The sequence below is a fragment of the Sphaerodactylus townsendi genome, linkage group LG14 (assembly GCF_021028975.2).
Source record: "Sphaerodactylus townsendi isolate TG3544 linkage group LG14, MPM_Stown_v2.3, whole genome shotgun sequence".
NCBI lineage: Eukaryota > Metazoa > Chordata > Lepidosauria > Squamata > Sphaerodactylidae > Sphaerodactylus > Sphaerodactylus townsendi.
In genome coordinates, this window is record NC_059438.1 from 8,759,654 (window position 1) to 8,783,132 (window position 23,479).

At 48.8% G+C, this 23,479-nt stretch overlaps 1 protein-coding gene across 1 annotated transcript in view; it reads right to left on the reverse strand.

Moving 5' to 3' along the window:
* Window positions 1-18,754, reverse strand: part of BCAR1 (BCAR1 scaffold protein, Cas family member) — a 38,477-nt gene extending 19,723 nt beyond the window's left edge. The window contains exon 1 of the mRNA XM_048515884.1: window positions 18,581-18,754. Within this exon, the coding sequence (XP_048371841.1) occupies window positions 18,581-18,754 (174 nt within the window). The remainder of the gene's footprint in view (window positions 1-18,580) is intronic.
* Between the last annotated feature and the right edge of the window lie 4,725 nt (window positions 18,755-23,479).

Genomic DNA, 23,479 nt, shown 5'->3' on the forward strand with positions numbered 1-23,479 from the left:
TCCAGCCATTGCTGCTGAGATTGTAGAGGACATTTAGCAGAGCTGTCAAGGCGCTCCTGTTTTTTAACAAAAGATCCACCAAGATGGGATCTATTAAGTCGTTTCCACATTCATGATCCAGCTTCATCATTTGGAGCCAAAAGGCTGATTTTAGGACAGCCAACAAATGTCAGGACAGTCCTGAATAAATGCAATTCCTCAACATTAAATTCTAATTGAGCAGCTGCTCACTTGGAATGAAAAAGATAAAGTTTCCACTTTGTTGCATCAAATGCTTGACTCTTCCCTGAAATTTTACCCCGCTATCCTATTCTTTGGTGATGATGTCCAACAATTCCCCAACAATCCCTACCCCAAACAGGTACTGCTCCTGACTATTCACCTTCCAGTGAATTAGTGATTCCTTCTGCTTAGGAATTTGATGTTATATTTTAGTACTCAGTCAGATATATCATTTATGTTTGGGTCTTTTCCATTGTGTCTTGAAGCCCTAGGCCATACGTGTCAAACTCGCAGCCTTCCAGATGTTATGGACTACAGTTCCCATCATCCCCTGGCAGCACATTGCTGGCAGGGGATGGTGGGAACTGTAGTCCATAACATCTGGAGGGCCGTGAGTTTGATACCTATGCCCTAGGCCTAGGCACTGATCCTCTGCAAAACAGAATCCCCTGGGGCCACTTTATAGAAGGAAGTAGCACATAAGCAGGGCAGACATTTAACCCTTTTCCTCCCCACCATTTTGCCACTTAACACCCCTTTAAGTTCCATTTGCTCCAGAGGGGACTCCAGAACCATATTTGCAGCTAGAGGGGAGCTTCACCCTTCCCTTCCCCATTTCATTTAATTATTTATAGCCACTTTTCTTTCCAAATCAGCTTACAACATCATTCTCTGTTCCTCCGTTTTACCCTCACAACCACCCTGCAATGTAGGCTAGGTTGAGAGAGACTGACTGGTCTAAAGTCACCCAGAGCAAAGTGAGGATATGAACTTGGGTCTCCCCTGCAATTCCCCTTTCAGCTGCTTTTCTTGCAGGCGGAATGCCAGACCCATATTGATAAGCAGAGACTTTGCTCCCACTTCAGCTCTGGATTTGGAATTAAAGCACAGGTTGGGAATGCCAGGTGAGTGAAAAAACAGCTGGGGCAGTATTGCAGGGATGAAGAAGAAGAAGAAGAAGAAGAAGAAGAAGAAGAAGAAGAAGAAGAAGAAGAAGAAGAAGAAGAAGAAGAAGAAGAAGAAGAAGAAGAAGAAGAAGAAGAAGAAGAAGAAGAAGAAGAAGAAGAAGAAGAAGAAGAAGAAGAAGAAGAAGAAGAAGAAGAAGAAGAAGAAGAAGAAGAAGAAGAAGAAGAAGAAGAAGAAGAAGAAGAGGAGGAGGAGGAGGAGGAAGAAGAAGAAGAGGAGGAGGAAGAGGAGGAGGATTTATAACACCTTTTTATCTCCTGTAAGGAGCTTACAAACTCCTTCCCCCCCGCCCCTCACAACAAACACCCTCTAAGGTGAGTGAGGCTGAGAGAGCTCAGAAGAACTGTGACTAGCCCAAGGTCACCCAGCTGGCATGTGTTGGAGTGCACAAGCTAATCTGGTTCCCCAAATAAGCCTCCACAGCTCAAGTGGAAGAGCGGGGAATCAAACTCTGTTCTCCAGATTAGATTGCACCTGCTCTTAACCACTACACCACGCTGACTCGAGACTACGCTAGTTATTTCATTTTCCTTTGGCCTAGAACAGCTCCCTGAAAATCCTCCCCTCACGTCTCTTTGGGAAACAAGCAGAAAGCTGGTTCTCAAGAGACAAAATGAAGGCGCATGCGTAGTTCTCTCTTCTGGGCTGTTATTCGAAGACACACACTCCTGTTTACACAGACTGGGAACTGGAAAGGTGTTTCAGCCCCACCCCTTGCTGAAGGTTATTCAGTGGTTACTGTTTGTCTCAGTACAGCTGCTGACTTCACCCACTCCTGTCTCCAAGACTTGAGATAAAACCTGTTAATGTCGACAGGAGTGCTTACGAAAGCCAGAACCAAATCTCTAAGCCTCCAGTCTCCGATTTCTATCTTGTAAACAAACTAGGGGAGATGTGAGTCAAGGGGCTTCGTTTTGCAAGTTATGCCCATACTCAGGATCTGTGTGAAAACAAATCAAGTTCAGACATAACTATGCAGTCAGCTGAGCAGACAGAGCACAGTCCATGCACCTTTTACCTTCACAACATTAACAGTCTAGTTGCATATTACAAAGTTTCAGGGGCATATCACGCAGGGGGACATATGGGTTCAAATGTCCACGGGTTGCAGCCATTTAGTCACATGGGGGGCGGAAAATGGCTCCCCATACCCCTCTTCCACGGGTCCGTACACTGACTTCAAGACAAGTGACAAAAAAAGTTGTTTGGACGTGGTGGGGGAGGGCGGCTGCAGTGGGAAAAACTCAGATTTTGCACTGGGCTACATTTCCCCTAGAAACGTCTCTGCAAAGTCCCCATATTGTGTCACGCACTAGAACATGCTGTCAGACATGTGCTGAAAGTTCTCCACCAGGAACACAAGTCCCAGGCAAGGGGGAGAGGATGCCTGCCGAGTCTCTGCTTGATTTGCTGCACTGCCTTTGCATCCCGCCAGTCGGTGGTGGGCAATTCTACCTTCCAAGGAGACTGCTTGCTGCATCTCTACATGAGTACCATGGGGGAATGAGTGCTACCGTACTGTGGGAGTACAAGTTTGAATGGAAGGCCTGCCTCCTTCCAGCTGTGCCCTGAACAATGACTCCCACAGAAACACAGGGGAGCTACGCAGAGACTGGGGAATTCTTCTCCTGACAGGAGTGTTTTGGGTGTAAGAATGAAGTGTGTTCTCAGTCCAGGAAATGGGTGACTCAGAAGCTTGGGAAACACCAAGCTGACACCGAGCAAAGGATCCGAGACAGCAGAAGCCTGGCTCTGATGGAGCTCGAGAAGTCCGCTTGTTGTCCTGCCTTCTCCAGTCCAGGCCACACATTCCTCTGCAAGCTAGAACATAGCTGTGGTTATTCAGGCCCAGACTGGAGCCCATTTGCAGGCACTGGCGCAATGCATCCATCCACCCACCGACTCTTGGGGGCCCTGTACAACAATGTGCTCTTGTGTCTGTCATTGCAGACAGCGCAGGGATTGTCCCAGAAAGCTGGCAGTACAAGGCCCAAGGTTGGGGGGGGGGGGGGGGGGGGAGAAGGAAGAAAAAAAAGAAAAGAGGAAGATGTTAAATACCTGCAAGTTTGCAAACATACTCATTTGTTTCTAGAGACCTTGTGCATATTGGGGTGGGGGAAGAGAGAGAGCATAACAGGGAAGAGAGAGAGCATAACAGTCGCTCTGCTGCTTAGACCCCAGGAACCCCAATCTCTGGCAAGGATACCACAGTGACTTATGTAACACCTGCAGCCGCAGACACCAGTTCTGGCTCATTTCCGTGCGTTCACTGAAATGGGGCAAGGATATAAAATGGGTCAAGCCATTCTTCCAGAACGGTGGATAACCACATTTTGTTCTCTAGTGGCAAGAAAAGAATTGTATGAAACAGTCCAAGAGAGAAGGGCTCTAAGCCCCTTCTCAGATGTAAATGTGGTAGGAATTTCTTCTCCAGGTCCAAGGAGCGAGAAATGCAACATAGAATCTGGCAATAGGTGAAATTCATTTGGCCTCTATCTGACGACAACAAGAACATACCAACGTGATGTGTCTGGAGGCTGGCCGTTGTGTTTCTGCCTCAATATTGTTTTGCCTGCCACATCTATCAACAGGGTTTATCATATCCCCCATTGGTCTGGTTATACTGCTTTGTCATAGGATATTAGCCAATTATGAGGCAAAGTGGGCACTCAGCAGAAATAAACCTTAAAAACCTTTCTCTCTGGCCCATGAACTTTCAATGCACTTTGAAGCTGGATTTTACTGTGCAGAATAGCAAAATCCACTTGCAAACAATTGTGAAAGTGGATTGAAAGTGCCTTATTCTGCATGTGCGGAAGGGACCTATAACAGGTTTTCTGTGTTGAGTACAAGAGCACTCATTTGCACAATGGGGTAAAGTGTGCACAAAAAAAGGACATCTCCTGATACCTTGGCCAAGCTTATGAGTTAATTGAAGCATCAGAAGGCTTTCTATTGGTCCAAACTGCTTTCTCTGGGAAGATGGGATGTTTGCTTCACAAACAAGTCTGTGGCCTGCAGCTGCAGTTTTTGCGCTGCACTCTTCAAAATGTTCATTTACTCTAAACCCACAAGTCGTCAGAGCATTGCTTGGAGAGCATCATCTCTGCTGTCATTCACCCAGTTCTGGTGCTTGTATGAAGGCCACTCGACTTGAACCATTTTGCTTGTGTTTTACTACTCATGCCAATGCTTCTAAAAAGTTCTCAGCAAATCAAAACAACAAAGGCTGCCTGCAGGCTCCAATACACTTTGGTTACTCTCACAGAGCCACATATATGAATGTAAAGCGTATTAGTGCATGCAATGGAAGATCAAAGAAGGCAAAGTCCTTCACAAATTGTGGTCCAAATGTTAGGCATAAAGAGACCAAATAATCCCTGGTTCCATGCCCGTTTTGTGGAGGTTATATAATGAATCCACTTCCTCAACATTGATGTTTATCCGATGCCTGCAGTCTCTTGGGATGACAACACTCTACAGTAAGTCTGTAGAAGCAAACCATTTTTTTCTAGCAACCTGTGTCCCAATGCATGCCTAAGAATTCAATTGCATGCACTAATACACTTTACATTCATATACGAGGCTCTGTGAGTGCTATTCATGTGTACTGGAGCCTTTAGGTAACCTTTGTAATTTTGACTTGCTGATAGCTGTTATTTACATACTGGTGTTTGCTATTGACTTTGTCTTCATAAAGTTCTCAACCATGACCATGGAGTGCTTTGATTGTGTGTTCCTGCATTGCAGGGGGTTGGACTTGATGGCCCTTGGGGTCTCTTCCAACCCTGTGATTCAATGGTTCTGAGGTTCAGTTAAGAATGTAACAACAGAAGGGACTTTGATGAGCAGAGAGTCACCAACAAGCTATGCCCCACCAGAGAACCCTCCCAGCACGCTGCCAGAAGCTTAAGGATCCTGGCCAAACTTTGTCAAAACTATTTGGTAACCACTCTAAACAAGCCAGGAGCCCTGTTCCCCCATTATGATGCCTACACCTGGTTGTGAGAAAGAGCCAATTGGTGTTCCCTTTACAAATGAAACCAGCCCCTGAATAAACGCAGGGTCTCAATCACATGTTCAGCTTAATTTGTGTCGAGGGTGACATGAGAATTGTTCAGCATATGAGCAGAGAAAAATCAACCTGGATCTACCAAATTCAACTCTCTGCTTAGTGTCAATTCTGAAGACATCTCAGAAACTGCCTCTTCAAGCCACCCATATTCACCTGTAACAATGGCCTGAACTATACAAACTGAAATGGGGTGCTATAATCTCAAGGAGGTACAATCCGCTTCAGACTGCTCCCTCCATGAAAATGTTTTCCTACAACTGTGAAAACGCATCTGAAGAGAGATCTTAGCCCAGTGCCTTTCCTGATCTACTCCATTTCTACTGGCAGGGAATTTAGTTAAACATGGGGAGTATTTAAAATTTTGGAACCCCGCTTGTAGTCCGCAGTGGCACACTCCGTCTACAAGTTAGAACTGTACCATCTCACTCTGCGGTATAGGCAGTTCTAACCAGTGCTAACTCCACCAAAATGGCCAGGAATTCCCCCGAAAATACCACTTACTTCCTCTGCTGTTGGGCCTCCCGACTGGCATGAATCACTTGGGTAACACAAACAAACTCTTGGCCTCGCCAAGTCTAGGACTGAGATGCCAAAGGAAGGAAGCAAGCAAGCAACGAGGCCAAGCCTTCACTCCCCCGAACTGGGTTTGTCTCCGTGAGTCAGAAAATGAGGCATCTGAGGGTCTGCACTCCTCCACCACCACCCAGGTTCATGAGGCGTGCTACTGGAATCTGAGGCAGTTCAGGGAAGGAAGATGCCGTGCAGTTGTCTTGACTGCCAAAATGAGAGCACTTGCCTCTTCCCCTCCCTCAGACTGGGGGAAGCCTCATTCGGCTTCTGGCCTGGTGCAGCCTGATCTCATCAGTTCGTGGATGCCAAGTAGGGCTGGTACTCAGAAGGGAGACCTCCAAGGGAGACTCTGCAGAGGAAGGCCATGGCAAACCAACTCTGCTTCTCACTGGCCTAGAAAATCCCAAACTGGGGTTGCCATAAGCCAGCTGTGACTTGTGGGCCCTTATGTGGGTATGCCCTGAAAGAGTAGCTGCACGTCTCTAAATGGAATACGCCACTGGCGCTCCGTGACCGGCTCTCCAAGGGAATTGCAGACCCACCCAAAGCCATTTCATCATCCCAATAAGCCGACCCAAAGGAGGAATTCTGTCTCTCACTGTTATGCCAGAATGTGGGAGGGGGAACGTCAGCCACTGAAGAGGACCAGAAACCAGTTGAAGAAGAAGAAGAAGAAGGAGGAGGAGGAGGAGGAGGAGGAGGAGGAGGAGGAGGAGGAGGGGTTGGATGTCTATCCCGCCTTTCTCTCCTGTAAGGAGACTCAAAGGGGCTTACAAACTCCTTTCCCTTCCCCCCTCACAAGAAACATCCTGTGAGGTGAGTGGGGCTGAGAGAGCTCCAAAGAATTGTGTCTAGCCCAAGGTCACCCAGCTGGCATGTGTTGGGAGTGCACAAGCTAATCTAGTTCACCAGATAAGCTTCCACAGAAGGACACATGTTTGTATACAGAAGACATATTTAATTTGCCAGGCTGCAAAATGAGCTGATACCTAGCAGTCTGACGTAAAGAGGATGTGGAACATGTTTATAGTGGAGGCCCTGAGTTCCAAATTTATAGCAGCAACACTCCAGTGCTCCCAGTTCCAACGCCTGTGGCCAATGTCTGCTGGCACGCCATTTGACTGAGGCATGTATTCCTCGTGTGCTGATGCTGTAGGCATCAGAACTGGAAAGCGTGCATTATACTGGCACCAAGCTCACATCAGCAAAGCTGCCAGCCCTAAATCTTACGAGGAGAGAAATAGCAGGGAGATAAGAGAAGACACCCAGCAGGAGCCAAAGGACGAGCACTTTAGACATTTCAAGCAGGTGATGCTTAGCTGGATGACTTAATGGACCCACCCTGTGAGTCCATTACATGAGAAATGACTGCACTGATGGGAGAAACGGCAAACAGAGAACATTCCAAAAAACTGCACAGCCATATTGGGGCATGCAAAATCTAAAAACAAGAATGAAATCCATGTCATGTTTTCACTGGACCAACCAAATTAGCCCCAAAGTCTGCGCAGAGAGTCATTTATAAAGTGGCACATCATGAAACGGTAGGGCACATTGGGAATCATATACTTAATGTTTTATGTATGTGAATTGGTTTTATTACTTGATTTTAATAATTATGAATTGCATTTGTAGTGTTGTTCACCACCCTGAGCCCTTGGGGGAGGGCAGTCTATAAGTGTGATTTAATTAATTACTTGATTGATTGATGAATGAATGAATGAATGAATGAATGAATGAATGAATGAATGAATGAATGAATGAATAAAAAAATACTACCCCATCAGGGATTCCAGCCTATGCCCAAAGGTTTTCAGGAGCTACACATCACTGAAGAAACCACCACCATTACATCAGGATAGCTGTGGCAGATGCAGCTGGTTTGGGGCATACTTTCTTGTGGTCCTGTTTCATATACCAATGGATGCCAATGCACTGACCTTTCATGGGCACTGTAGCATTCACTGGGCTTTTATTCCAGAGAGGACTAAAAGGGAAAAGGTCATTTAGAGCAGCAACACTCTGCTAAAATTGCTGGAGAGGTCAGGCCAACCTAACTCTGCTTAAAGCTATTGGCAAGGTGGCTGGTTAGGGATCTGATGGCAGCTTCCAAACAGCCTGCCCATACATGAATGCAGTGCTGCGTAAGCCATTCCTCACCCCAAGCCTGTAGCTGCAGGCTAGCAATACTGTACACAGCGGCATGCCTGTGCTTATCCCAGCTCCAACTTCGGGAAGGATAGCCAATAGCTCAGGAAGTGGGGGAGGAGGAAAGAGACCCACATCCTTTTCATTCTCTATTTTCAAATAGTTCCTTCCCACATTCTACCACCCTGCACCCCATCTGAGAGGCATGCACAAGATTCCATGCGCCATTGCCGCAAATACGGGATGCAGCTTTCTGACTGCATTTGGGGCCACATGCCTTAAACTGCGCTGTGATCCAGGCTCTGAAAGAGACCCTTGGATGCATTTCTCTGTGCTCCCACAAGTGATCAGTGCATCTAAAACTGCAGCTGTCGCAAGTAACAGTTTGCACAGCCCGCCCAGTGGTGGAAATCCACTTGAACCAGCTTAATTTAACCAGAGACAGATCAGAGTTGGGCCCTGATGTTGCGTGTTTATATGCTTTTATTGAATTCTTCCATGTATTATTTTAAATGCTGCTTTAACATTCAAATGGGTTTATGTTTGCTGCCTTGAGGGACCCTATTTGGCCCACAGATACCCAACAAGCTTCCATGGCAGAGCAGAGTTTCAAACCTGGATCTCCTGGATCTCAGTCGGACACTCTAACTCAAGGGTGGCCAACCTATGGCGCTCCAGATGTTCCTGGGCTACAATTCCCATCAGCCCCTGCCAGCATGGCCAATTGGCCATTTGACCCCATTTGTGGAATGGCCAATCGGCCATGGCAGGGGCTGATGGGAATTGTAGTCCAGAAACATAGGTTGGCCACCTCTACTGCAACTGCTGTGGCACACTGGCTCTGCTACCCTGGAAAATGCAAAACAAAAGCACAAAGCAGCCCGCAATCTTCAGCATCAGGGTTAAGCCCGCCTTGCACTGCATCTGACCCCGCAAACAACCAACGCCTCCCGTTCCCTTCCTGTTAAGACTTGCTTGAAGCCCAGCACAGATGTTTTCGTGCTTTGTGGCTGTTGTCATAAAAAATGCTGGGAGCGACGCTAGTGGAGGCTGAACCCTAAGCATTGTTCCCTCCGTCGCCCCTCCCAAACTTCTGTCGCTGCTTAACACTTTGCCTGGCTTCCCATTCATACCACAAATGGGGTCGCAGGGGTCTTCTTCCTTGTGCAAAATAACAGCAGAGCGTGCCAGCGGGTCACGATCAAATCAGCAATCCAGCATCCACAGAAATAGTTCAGCAATATGGCCAAAGGGTAGTTGCTATAGAGTACCTGATGAAGAAGATCTGGGCTGAAATCCTCATGCTCTCGCACAAAGCTTCTTGGATGACCCTGAAATGGACTCTGTCTAAACCTTCTTGCACGATTTCAAGATACACATTCCTTTATCTACCTCTAACACCGTGGTGGCGAACCTTTGGCACTCAAGATGTTATGAACTACAATTCCCATCAGCCCCTTCCAGCATGCCCAATTGGCCATGCTGGCAGGGGCTGATGGGAATTGTTGTCCATAACATCTGGAGTGCCAAAGGTTCGCCACCACTGCTCTAACATCTTGCAACGCTACAACAAATCTCTACTTCTGTAGCAGCTATAGGAAATCTAACCTGCTCTGTTTCCCTTCACAACTCAACCTGGGAACTCAAGCTACCCACAACCATTATCAGCTCTGTGGCACAATGCAGTGGCGTACCACTAACGGGGACATGGGGTATCCCATGTCCCTGGGCGCACACCGTTTCAACACAGGGGGCAGCGGGCGCCCTCCCCGCGTGATGAAATGGCATGTGCTCAAGCCACAAGCCACCAAGCCCCGCCCCACAATGTCTACATTCCTCCAAAAACAGTCCTTGTCTCTGTATGAGTGTATAGCATAACGTTAACCACTCTGTTCATATACACATACACACCCCTTAGGGAAAGTGGCAATTCCCAGCAACGCCCTTTAAGGCAGACTCAATGTCAAGGCCTCACTTCAGGGCAGTGAACCTTGACAAATTCTGTTCCATATGTGTCACCCATTGCTCATGGCATCTTTGGCTCCAGTCCTGTGCAGTTATGCAGGGCAAAGGCTATGGTTACACACACCACACACACACAACTTCTCAGTGAGAGGTGCCAAGGCTTTAAGGAAAGAATCAGCAAAAGTCTTGGATTTTGGATTTTGCCTGTTGGCCTCCAATCAAATAGAACCAGCAGGTTTTTAAAACTGTACAAAAAAACGTGCAAGACCTGGGTAACGGGAGAGGAATGGGATGACGCCCATGAACAGTGATTCCCCTTCCCTTTTCAAATGGCTGAAAGTCTCTAAAAAGGCCAAGCTGAGAATCATACACTAAAAAGGCCATTTTTAGAGCCACATTCACACACAATCATCTGAGAGACAAGCAGGAGCTAGTGGTCCCAAGACATCAGCTGGTTTCTCTTCACCAGAGTCCAGAACATGTGATGCAACAACTGTGTGTTCTCCTGAAGGTATGCATGTACTGAGAGTGTCAGGCGAGGGCCGTGGCGGCGAACCTTTGGCACTCCAGATGTTATGGACTACAATTCCCATCAGCCAATTGGCCATGCTGGCAAGGGCTGATAGGAATTGTAGTCCATAACATCTAGAGTGCCAAAGGTTCGCCAGGGTGTGAGAGACTTAGGTTCAAATCCCCACTCTGCCACATAACAAGAGGACAGGAGAATGATGTAAACTGCTCTGCTTATCCATTAGGGAAAAAGCAGGGTATATTCTGTTCTACCGAAAGATGACAGTAGATTGTATATTCCTCCACCACAGGACAAAGCATGCTAGACCTTCTTTGTTGTAGAATGCTCCACCGGAGTCCTAGTGCCTACCTAGCTCCCCCACATCTGTTTGAAAGTAACAATAAATTTTTGCATAAATGCTGTTATATCAAAGTACCACAGTCAATGATGTACAAAATGCCTTTTCACAAAGGCAGGGTGTAAAAATGAATGATAATTCCCATATTCGTTCAGGATTATATCCTAATGCGGAAGCATACAACTTCCTCAACCACTGCACCTCAACTGACCAAACTATCATCTTTCTGTGGAACAGAGTATACTTTGTTTGAACTCCACTTTTCTCCCTAGTGGGAACTCCAAGTGGCTTACCACATTCTCCCTTTGAAATAGAGAACATTCTCCCTTTGAAATAGAGAACATTCTCCCTTTGAAATAGACCAAGCTGGTCCAAGGCCACCCAGAAAGTTTCCATGGCCACAAATTCGAACCTGCATCTCCTAGATCAGTGGTGGCGAACCTATGGCACGGGTGCCAGAGGTGGCACTCAGAGCCCTCTCTGTGGGCATGCGCAAACAGAGTTCGTCATGTGGGGGAGGAATCGCCCCCCCCCCTACACATCTAGGCTGGCCTGGGCCGCTGGGCTCAATTATTAGCATTAAACCTAAGACCTAGTTTTGAGGAAGCAGTGTGGGTAACCCTGTTAAGCGCTGTTAAACCCCACTGATTTTCATGCGAAGAACTAAAGCGCGATCATTTACCTGGGAGTAAGCTTGGTTGCTGGCAATGGGGCTTGCTTCTGCGTAAACCCTCCTAGGGTCTGCGTAAACCCTCCTGCCGGCATTCACCACCAAGCTTACTCCCGAGTAACACACGTCTCAGAGCCAACCATTTTTTCTAAACGAAAACTTCAGTATTCAGGTTAAATTGCCATGTTGGTACTTTGCAATAAATAAGTGGGTTTTGGGTTGCAATTTGGGCACTTGGTCTCGAAAAGGTTCGCCATCACTGTCCTAGATCCTATTCTGACAAGCTAACAGCTACACCCTGCTGGTATACAAGCAAGCATGAATGTCTCTTCCTCTTCAGCGTTCAACTGCAGCCGGAAAGCCACACTAGCTGGGCTGAGGTTTCAAACTCTGGGGTCAGAAGTGGTACGAGAGGGTTCCGCTTCTCTTTTTAGCAACATGATACCGCAGCAGGGGAAGCCAAGCACAAGCTCTCTCCACACGCAGACCAAAGTTGGCCAGACAGATACAGAGCGGGGAAGGCCCCGTGCCCCGGTTCAGCTCCCCAAGGCAGCCCACAGAATGGCTGATTGCCAGTCAGGTCCTCCGCTGGCGAATCACTAACTCGCCAGTTCGGCAGAAATCTGAACCGCCTGCTTTCCGGCTCCTCCGAAGAGGCAGACTCTGCCCAGCCAATTACTCAGCTGGATCGGCCTCTCCGCCACCAGCAAACAGCCAGTCTGCTGGTGCCAAGAGGAGGAGGAGAGACAGGCGAGCCAATGGCAGAGGAAGCCACAAGTATGGTGGAATGGGGGTAAGGGGGATGGGGGAGAATAGCACAGCTGGCATGGCTCTTTCTACAAAGAGAAAATGACCTAAATGGCCAGGGCTCCAGTCTGCCTGGAAACGCCGGTTACCAATATTTAAAGTTGGTTCTTAATTTCGAGCCCACTTTTCTCCCCAAGGATGATCCAGCGTGGCTTACAAAATTCTCAGGTTTATCCTTCAAAACAACCCAGTGAGGTAGGATAGGCTGAGAGTGCATGATTGGCCCAAGGTCACCCGGTGAACTTCCACAGGAGAACAGGGATCGGAACCCGGGTCTCTCAGATCCTAATCTGGAACTCGGAATCCCGGGCTCCCAAGCTTTTTCCCTGCCAATTCTTCAGCATAGGGCCACTCTCCGAGGTTATTCAGGATGGGACAATGCAATTGCGTAGGGATCCCTTTCTTCCTCTGTTCATGCCAGGCGTGATCCTTGGCAAAAAACAAAAAAAGCCCTGGCGATTCTGAGAAGGTATTCTATGTGGGGAAGACCTCGCCTACAAATCTCTCTGCCTTGTGTGTTACTCTAAGTAGGCAGTCTCCACTTCAGGTGAGGGGAATTAACTGGAGGCAAGGTGCGAGAAGTGGTAACCGGGATCTATAACCTACGTCAGAGGTGTCCAGATGTTCATGGACTACAACTGGCCATGCCAGCAAGGGCTGATGGGAATTGTAGTCCGTGAACATCTGAAGGGTCAGAGTTGGACCCCCCTGACCTAGGTATACCAGGATAGTCCTGGGTGAAAACTCTCAAGTGTGCAGACAGTGGTAATCAAATAATAATAAATAATAAAACAAGACATATATTTTAAACAATGAATATATACACAAAAAGCATACAAGAACTGACTAAGATAAAAGGGGGGAGGCTGGGTAGGGTTTCAGGGATGGGTGGTAGTTATTGGTCTTGAAGGGATGCCCAAGGGGATGACCAGGGAAAGCAGCACTGAGGAGGAACATGACCCGTGTTTCCAGGAGCCAAGGAAAGCGCTCGTACGCAATTGGGTGTGCGCAAACAGATCCAGACTACACACATATGCTATGTATGGCCAAAGGACCATTCCTGAGGCAGTATGAGGCAAGCGGCAGGGAAGCCAGAGACAAAGAATGTATTACTTTTCTGGGGATCCCACGAAGAGATAGGAGAGGCTCGATGAGTCGTCGGGACCTAGGAGAATATCTGGACTATTCTCATGAACACTGACTGATCGCTGGGATGGGTGCAGACAGGGCAAGTAATCGTCTACTTGGACAGCTGATTAAATCATCTTAGGGTGACACAATGAAGATTAGCTAGCCCAGGGGTAGGGAACCTGCAGCTCGAGAGCCGCATGCGGCTCTTCTGCCCTTGCACTGCAGGTCCACGAGCCAAGCCGCCGGCTTCATCCTTGCCTGCCCTGCAGGCAGCAGGGCGGGCGCACCAACTGCCCGCGGACGGCTGGGCTGCGCCGCGGGCTTCCCTTCTCGCCTGCCCCATTGGGGCGGGGCGGGCGCTTTCCCGGTGGACGGCGAGGCCGAGCCACTGGCCCCATCCTTGCCCGCCTTGCAGGCAGCAGGGCGGGCGCATCCATGCGCTTCTCAGAATGAGTGGAGTAAAAGGTAAAAAACCCCAATATATACAGTGTTATCTTTATTTTAAATGTCAAAAATTATTTGCGGCTCCAAGTGTTTTCTTTTCCCGTGGAAAACGGGTCCAAATGGCTCTTTGAGTGTTAAAGGTTCCCTACCCCTGAGCTAGCCCCACTGTCCGGCCATGCACACCTTCGAGCCAGGGGAAAAATTCAGCCGTCAATCTTCTTCCTGCCCATCCTTGGCACACAAGATGGAGGATCCAAAAACCCTCTGAGAGCCATCCATTTTGTGGGGAGCAGTGTCTTGTCCTTACGCCAGTATTTGGCCCCCGTGCCTTTGTGGCATCTCTTAACGGGAGGCAGGGGCCAGTTGTTTACATGGATTCCTCATTTCCAACAAATAGACATCTTTACACAGCCTTCCTGGTATACTAGAGTGGTCAGAGCACCAGATTAGACCCAGGTGCGGATTCCTATTCCGCTATGGAAGCTCACTAGCGACTTTGGGCCAATCTAACCTACTTCACAGGGTTATGGTTGTGAGGAAAAATGGAGGAGACAAAAACAAGCGATATCGTAAGGCAGAAAACGCAAGATATAAATACCTAACATCTAAGGAATCCTAAGATATAATACTGTAAGAATGGAATGTGTGGCAAGGACACACTGCTACCCGATCACCACGTGATTCATTATTATTGAAAGTCTGCTCTCCCCCACCCGCCTCTTCAGTTTGAGCCCTTTCAGGCTGGGACTGGAGAAGCGGGGGAACATCCCCTCCCCACCTTTCCTCTTTGAGCCAGCAGGACACAAGGAAGCAAGGAGGGAGAGAACTCTATTCTGCATGTACCAAGGTCACCCAGCTGGAATGTAGGAGTGTGGAAGCAAATCTGGTTCACCAGGTAAGACTCCACTGCTCAAGTGGAGGGGTGGGGAATCAAACCCAGTTCTCCAGATTAGAGTCCACCTGCTTTTAACCACTGCACCACATTGGCTCTCCCAAGGATCTATGGGAGCAGGTGCTGAGAAGATCTTTCTCTAGTCAAAAAGCAATATTGAGAGAAATAGGCATTTGTAGAAAGACATTTCTTGTTTCAGAAGCATCAGCTGGGCGATGCTGGAAACTGGATTGGCCTTGGCCAAGCCACAAAAGCAGACCTCACATCAATTAGATGGAAGATAAATTCAAATGCATTTTTAATAAGCATGCTGTCCACAAACTGAGAATTCTGCTCCAACAGCACACTCTGGGGGGAAAAAACCAATTTCTTCTAATTAGTTTCAGGTTTTCAAGTTGGCTATTGCCATGAATTCACCAAACTCAGAGGATGGGTCCGCATTCTTAACTTGCAAACGTGGAGCAAAAGGACCCCCTGGCCCTTAAACTGGAAAGCACTCTGCCAATTAAAAAAAACATGCAGCACAAGATGGATGGAGAAAGATGTCCTCAGGGACTACGGAGCCATGAAGGCACCAAGGATTTCCCTGTGACAAATGGTATCAGCCTCCCTGCCGTGACCACAGAGAAAGAAGGGTGGTCAGGAGTTCTGAAGACACAGACCATCCTAAATTTCCAACGTGACTCCCTGGCATCTCTTCCCCAAGCCATATATTGCCTGCCAAAGGTTCTCTCCTGAGCCAAAAACAATTGAAACCAAGACCCTTCGCTTTGGCTCAATAAAGCACACAGACTCCTTGTGGATCACCTCAGCAAGCGGAAGGGAAGCAAGAGATGTACAGCAGGCACCAAACTAACATTCTGGCCCAATCCCTGGCAAAGGGCATCTACCAAGCTGGTTCCTTTTGGTACCTCAAAAAAGGAGGCTGCTTGGTGATTCAGACCCTAAAAAAGATATTTTACAAGTATCTCAGCCATCACCTCAGTCCAGTGGATACACACCACTGGTGAGAAATACAGAAACAAGTGAGATGATTTTGTGCATCTTTTTGCTGGCAAAAGGCAGGTGCAAGATTTTACATGACACAGAACTCCACAGCGGGCCGTACTGCTGCTGCACCATAACAGCCTAGCTGCACGATATAAACGTTAAGCAAGTCCTCCATCCTTCTCTTCACCAGCTAACATTATGGCCGACCTTCTCATCTTCTGTTTAGTCTGTGAACAACTTTCTTCCCTCAGGAAGCCATCAGAAGTCTCAAAGGTTCCCAGGGCCAGGCTCTATGCGGTTAATCTACTACCCAGGATTTTAAAAACCAGACTCTCCACACGTTTCCCACATTCTTAGAGATCCAGAATGAATTTCCTCAGGTCGAAGCTCTGCTGTTCATGGCTGCTGGCACCACGGAGAAACGTAAATCTATCAGACCAAGACAGATTCCCTCCCTGCTTCGGCAGGCCATCTCCACAGAGACCTGACGCAAGAAGAGCTTTTCAAATTCACAAATCACAGTGGCTGTTTCCTCTGCAAATACCGCACAACAGGGGCCGATGCAGCTTGGGGGGCAGGGCCAATGCCCACAGATTCTCAAGTACCTTGAGGCCTAGCTGAGGAGGGTAAGGCTGGAAATCTTCAACTCAGTTTTTTGGACGTCAGCTCCAATAAATACCCAGGCAGGCCTACCGCAGAACAAACACATCTGAAATAGTGCGGAACGAGAGATCAGGAAGTGTGTTGTGTTATACTTGAAAGAAACTGGAGGATCAGGATTTAACCCTAGCAAAAGCTGTCTAACTGAAAGGTTTCCTTCCATACCAGTTATCAGGATTTATCTGAACCTCATTCATTCGCACTACAAGCTTCTGTGGGACCAGTCTACGGTACCTGAGCACAGGTACACACAGCCTGTCATTCCTCTCAGAAGCATTCACGTTTCTCCCCTCCTTCACGTTATCCTCTCAACAATTCTGTGAGGTAGACCAAGAGAGAAAGAAACTGCCACAAGATCACCTAGCCACAGAATTTTACAAACAGATCTGAATGCGGGTCCTCTTCCCCCACTAGTCTGACACACTAACCACCACATTACAGTGGCTTTTGAGCATGCGGCTTTTTTAAAGGGCCAAATGGGAGGTTAGGTCCGGCACAATCCAAAGGCCTCAATGCCACAGCCATTCACACAGGGCAGAGAGGTCAAAAGACAAGGCAATGTGTCAGATTGCATGCCCCACTTCTTTCATGTTAAGGGGGCCCACTGGTGGTGTTCTGCCAAAAAGTCCACCCCAGGGCAGGAATTGGAGCCCTTACTCTTGTTGAAATGAATAGGATTTTAACATTCCAAATTTTGGCTGGATCATGCCCAGAGGTGAAAGGATCACCGCGTCTCTCTACAGCAAGTCAGGAATCCATATCAGCTTTCTCCTCCCCACAACACCCGACTGGCTCCCGGCTTCACAACACCGCAAAGAAAACAGAGGAACAAACCGGGGCTGCCCAGAAGAGAGCTCAAGGAAGCGAGCCAAACCAGGTCACGGCAGCAGAACAATCACACGCACAGCCCAAGCTATTGGAAGCCAATTTTATTGCGGGTGGGGGTGGGTGGGTGGGTTAAGAAGTAGTTCCTAAAGAGATCTTGAGCAGGCACAAAGGCCGAACATCCCAAAGAAGTTACACTCAAGCACAACTGAAGGCAGGGAGATAAGGCAAAGCAGAACTGTTTTAAATCAGTAAATGCTCAATAACCTCGCAGTAGCCACCCAGTCAGTCCCGGATGTGAAAAACGCAGAGGGGGGGGGGGGGAGATTCCAATCTCCAACACTGAAGGCAAGTTGAGGAATGGAGCGGTGGGGGAGGGGGCAGTCACGGCTCTGGCTTAATTGACTGCAGAGTTCCTGAGCCAGCTCTTCCACATACGTGGCGCTGGCGTGCCCTCCTGGCTGCGGCTCAAGATACCCTTCCAGATGCACCCCCCCCCCCGGCTCTGTCTCTTGCCCTTCCATCCAAAGGGGAGGGGGGGGGGTTGCGCTTAGATTTGAGTACAAACAGTCCCGGAGCAGACGAGGCGGCGGGGGGGGGGGGGGAAGCCCTGGGAAAACTCTCCCTGCAAACTGCAGCAGGCCCGAGGTAGAAGAGCCGGATCTTGGACGTGAGAGGAAGGGGAAAGGAAAAGGAGGCTGGATCTTGGCCGGCTCCCTTTCGCTCGCTTCCACGTCCAAGCGCAGGCCTGGCCCGTCCCATTTCCCAGGCGGAAAAAAAAAGCGTTTCCCGTCCCGATTGGAACTGAGAACGGCATTCCCGTCTGGTGGGGACGCGCCGGGGTCATGCCCCTAACTGCGGCTCGACTGCGGCCGGGACCCCCTTCTTCTGCTTCCCCCCCAACCGCGTTCCAGCCGAGCCTCCTCGGATTTTAACATCCCCTCCCGCTGCAGAAACGTGCAAAGGACTGCAGCCCCCCCCCCCCACGGCTCCGACCTCCGCGCCCCCTCCAGGCCGCCACCAAGCCACGTCCTTTCTCCCCCTCCCCAGTTTCTTTCCTGCCTCTGGCTCCGGCCACACAAACCGCGGGGGGAGGGTGGGGACGGGACAAGCCCGGCGGCGGCGGTGGCGCCAGGAGCGGGCAGAGGTTTGCCACGCCGTCGGAGAGGCCGCCTCTTCTGCCCCTCGACTCGGCCTGCCGCAGGATCGCTTCCCCCCAATTCTTGCCTCTTTCCTCCAGGGAGTGAGAAACATTTACACGCGAGGAAGTGGCACGGATTACTTGGGAGGCATCCAGAAAGAACCCCCCCCCCCCTCCGGCGGCGACTCCGACGGCGCCCGCTTACCAGGTAGTTCATTTTCCCGGCGCGGCCGCGGTGCCCGGCCGTGCGCTTTAACGCATGATCCCGTTGGCGCTGGCGGCGCCGACTGAGCCCGCCCGCTGCAGCTGGAGCCGAGGAGGGCGCGCGCTCCGGGGCCGGGGGGAAGGCGGGGAAGCGCCCTCCTGCAGCCGCCCTCATTGGCTGCCCGGCCGCGCCGAGCAAGAAAAGGAGGCGGCGCTGCTGGCACAGCCACGGACCAGGCCGGTGCGGCGACGCGGCTGCCTCCGCCTGGCACCGGACGGGGTTGCACCGACGGCGGCCCCGGCTGCGCGGGGGAAAAGAGGCGGATTGTCTGACGCCAGATGGCCCGTCTGCCCGCCCGCCGCCGCCCCTGGCCGCGCACAGCAACCCCTTTGAGCTCTCCCGGGGGGGAAGCCAAGGCTCCCTCCCCCTTCACTGGGATCTCCCCATTCACAGCTTCTAACCCCTAAGCCGAGGGCACCGGAACCGAACGCAGAGAAATGTGCCTCTGAACATGTGTAGAGTCACACAACCGGGGGATCCGAAGGCGCGTCGCCAGCCCCCAGCAAGGCAGAGCCTTCTGGTTTTAGGAAGGAGAAACAGGAGGTGGGTCCCCCGGGGTGGTTATTCGCTGCACTGGGCATAGGGGTTAGAACGGGGAAATCCCTGGTTTAAATCTCAATCTTTCATGAACTCAAATTCAGCCACTTCCAAATACCCCTACTTCCACAATAAGGGATGTTTATATGTCGTAATTATTCAGTTCTGTATGAGTTTTATGTTGTAACCCGCACTGAGACGGTCGGGTATAGGGCGGGATAAAAATGCGTGTAAATAATAATCTTGCTAGGCTACTTTGCAGGGTTGATGTGAGGACTGGCCAGATAATGCCACTGCAGTGCTTTGAACAACTTTCAAGGTTCTCTTTTTTGCTAGATTGTTGTAAATGAGTTGGGGGGGGGCAGTGTGGGGCATAGACTTGCCTCAGGTCGTGTGGGTTTTTTTTCGCTAGTCATACCAAGCGCTGTGTTAAGCGTCTGCCACAGAACTTCTGAATCATGGCACACGTTCAGGAAACAGACTTGTTTCCCCCATTCCACTTAATAACATGCATCCGGATCAAAGGGTTCACATTTGCCTAATCTGAAATATTTTTGCAGCCTTCATTGAGGAATGTACTTTAAGACTAATTGGCTTCCAAAACGAAGTATTGTTCCCTCCAGAAAGAAAATAAAGAAAAACTGGAAAAATTAGAAGCAGAACTTCTGGAAATTAAAAAAAGAAACAACACATCTTTGAAAGCTAGATGCTATTGACGGAATTAAATAATCTATCAGGGAAACCAACGAAAAATTGACTCGAAATATAAATGTGATGACAAACTGATGACCAAGCAGACAAATTAGCATTGATAAAATTAAGACAAGAAGAAGACACCTCATGAATCTGAGGACTGAAAGAAACCACAGATGAAAACATTAAAAAAGGAATGTACTTTATTTATTTATATTCTAATTTCTATCCTGTCCTTTCCCAGCACAGACTTGACTCAGGGTAGCTAATAACCATATTAAAATGTACAGTTGACTGATACATTTAAAATATAAATATATAAACATCAATAGAAATCTACATCTTAAAACCAGTCAATTTAAACGTTGCCTGAATAATGGAACCAACTCAACAAGTGTCTGTTAAATAATGTAATCTTCACATCGGTGAACTTTTCTTTTGTCATTAAGCCACAGTTAACTTGTGACAACCCGGTAGGGTTTTCAAGGCAAAAAGTCGTTCAGAGCAGACTTGTCTTGACAGAATTATAAACCCCCAGGCAAAGTAGTGCTCTGGGGCCCCCACTTATACAACCACTCACACAAATTTTAATATGGTTCATTATCTATAGTAAAATACATGCTGAACATGCACTTTCCAATAACAAATAGTTTAGTATAGTATTCATTTATTAGGGTGTTGTGGGTTTTCCGGGTTGTATGGCCGTGTTCCAGTAGCATTTTGTCCTGGATCGGAAGATGCCAGCTACAGATGCAGGCAAAACATCAGGAGAAAATGCTACTGGAACACAGCCATACAACTCAGAAAACCGACAACACCCTAGTGATTCCGGCCGTGAAAGCCTTCGACAATACATATTCATTTATTTATTGGCAGCAAGTCACAACATAACATAGATTAATGTGAGGCACCAGGGCCCAGCATGCCCATGTGTTCAGACGGTCTCATTCAGAGGTGGTTCCCTGGTATTCTGTGAAGGTCTCCCTTCCAAATACTAGCCAGGGGCGACCCTGTTAGTTTCCGAGATCTTACAAGATCAGGCTATACCAGTGGTGGCAAACCTATGGCACACAGACCCTTTTTGTGGGCACGTGCGCTGTCGCTCCAGTTTTGTGGGCACTTGGCTGTGGCATAGCACCAAGGGGACGAGGGGTGCGCAACGCACTGGGCACGTGCCCCTGTGGGGGTGTGGCAAGGGCATTCCGGGGGTGTGGTGGGGTGTTTCAAGGTGTGGTGGGGGCGTTCCAGGGTAGGGTGGGGCAGACGGGGAGTGGCAGGGGTGCAGGTCACATGCGTGCCCTGGAACCAGTTTCCCCTTGCTCCTCCCCTGGCACTCAGTCTCTAAATGGTTCGCCATCACTGGGCGATACAATGTCAATCGTTATTTGTGTCATTATTGCTAAAGTAAAGCAAGGATGACTTGTTTCTCAGGATGCCCAAACATCTGGCATGGCTCACTTTCTGACACTGGTTGTAAGCTGGCAACCAGTTGTGCCGTTTGGCAGTTCATGAATAGGTCAAGGCAGTTCAGCATGTTACTTTCCACGTGTTCAAGCAGTGCAAGACGATGAATTGGCCATCATTCTACGTGTGCACAGCCTGATAGAAATCCACCTTCCCAACAAACAATTTTTTTGCTGCTGTGTGCCCCTCTGCAGCCAATCATTGAAACAAAAGTCCGCCACTTCTTTAGAAACACCGTGTTTCCAAAATGCTTTACTGTTTAGTGTCTAAGTCCATGTTATCATTGTTTTGTGCACACGTTATTTTTGCACAGCCTTATGGGTGTTGTAGCCCCCCCCCCACATTAATATTTAATTACCTGACCCAGCCATTCATGATCCCAAGGAAGACTCAGTTTGACCTACAGCATTGATATAAAAGCAGTTGCAAGGCAGGAGGAAATGAAACTCTTCTACCACACACACCTGCAAAGCTGTTCGACACATTGTATAGTTTGGATGGTGGCAAGACAAGGGGATCCAAGACTCAGTTCACCAGGGATTGCAGTGGTCCAAACGCTATGCTTGCCTGCCAAACACATTTGCTGCAAAGTTTTCTGCATCCCTCAGGGCACTTCCGCACATGCAAGTTCAATCCATGTTCACAATTGTTTGCAAGTGGATTTTGCTATTTTGCACAGTAAAATCCAGCTGCAAAGTGCATTGAAAGTGCATTATTCTACATGTGCAAAAGTGCCCCCAGTGTGTAAAAACTTGACATTGAAATTTAAATATGAACTGGTGGTGCACTGTTATCACCCTGACACATGAAACAAAGCAACTGAGGAGTATTCAATACCACAGGGTAATGACTTCAACACAGAGGCCTTCTCAGCTTCCTCAAGGATTTGTGGCTGAAGACGAGAGAGGCAGCTGCCGCTGGATTGTGAGGGAGACGCCAGGATGTCAGCCGGCCAATCTCAAGGGAAATCATCCCAAATTCTATCAAGCATGAGGGCATTGCTCTTGTGGTTTGCTCAAGTGGCACCCGAGGCATATGTTCCAGAGGGTGTGAGGATGTGCAACCTTCATTGGGTATAACCCCTCCTTCCCCCCATGAAGATGTTTAGGCATCTAAAAAAGATGAACTCTTGAGACTGTTAACGATGCCCGACTGTCACACATTGGATTCAGCATTTGTGTGGCATCTGAAAAGCCACTGGGAGCCAGGTACTGGCTGCGAAGATCAGGAGCTACGTGCCAGCAGTGCGCTTCAACAGGAAAGCGGTTTTCTGCTTGCTTAGGCTTCTAAATGAATCACAGAGTTGGAAGAGACCACAAGGGCCACCGAGTCCAACCCCCTGCCAGGCAGGAACACACAATCAAAGTGCTCCTGACAGATGGCCACCCAGCCTCTGTTTAAAAACCTTCAAAGGAGGAGACTCCACAGCCCTCCGAGACAGCACATGTCACTGTCAAACAACTTTCATGAAGTTCTCGCTAATATTTAGGTGCAATCTCTTTTCCTGTATTCTGACTCCATTACCCCTAGTCTCTGGAGCAGCAGTTCTCAACCTGTGGGTCGCGACCCCTTTGGGGGTCGAACGATCCTTTCACAGAGGTCACCTAAGACTCTCTGCATCAGTGTTCTCCATCTGTAAAATGGATAAACGTTAGTGTTGGGGGTCACCACAACATGAGGAACTGTATTAAAGGGTCACGGCATTAGGAAGGTTGAGAACCACTGGCCTACAGTGTTCCAGGTGAGACCTGAACGATATAGAATAGAGTGGTAGGCAGACAGGTATCCCAAAGTTCCCCAGCCTTCTTGAACTCATGAGCACTTTTGAAATTTTGGGAATGGTTATTGGGCACCACCGCAGAACAGCTGCCTTGGGGAATGGACTGATTACAATGTGGCTTCCACACAGACGGGGGCCAATCAGAAATGGTGAGGAGGAGGTTCCAAGCCAAGCACCCTCCTAAAATGGAGGAAGGTGTTTCCGAATGGGAACTCCCTTAACACAATATGGCGATGCCTCCTGAGCTTTTCTGAAGCCCCTGCTGCTCCACTGAAATTCAGGAAACCAGGATTGGGTCTTGTTTTAGAGAAGAAAGAAGTGACGCCAGGAAACATGTTGTGGGTGCTCTGGCACTCATGGGTGCC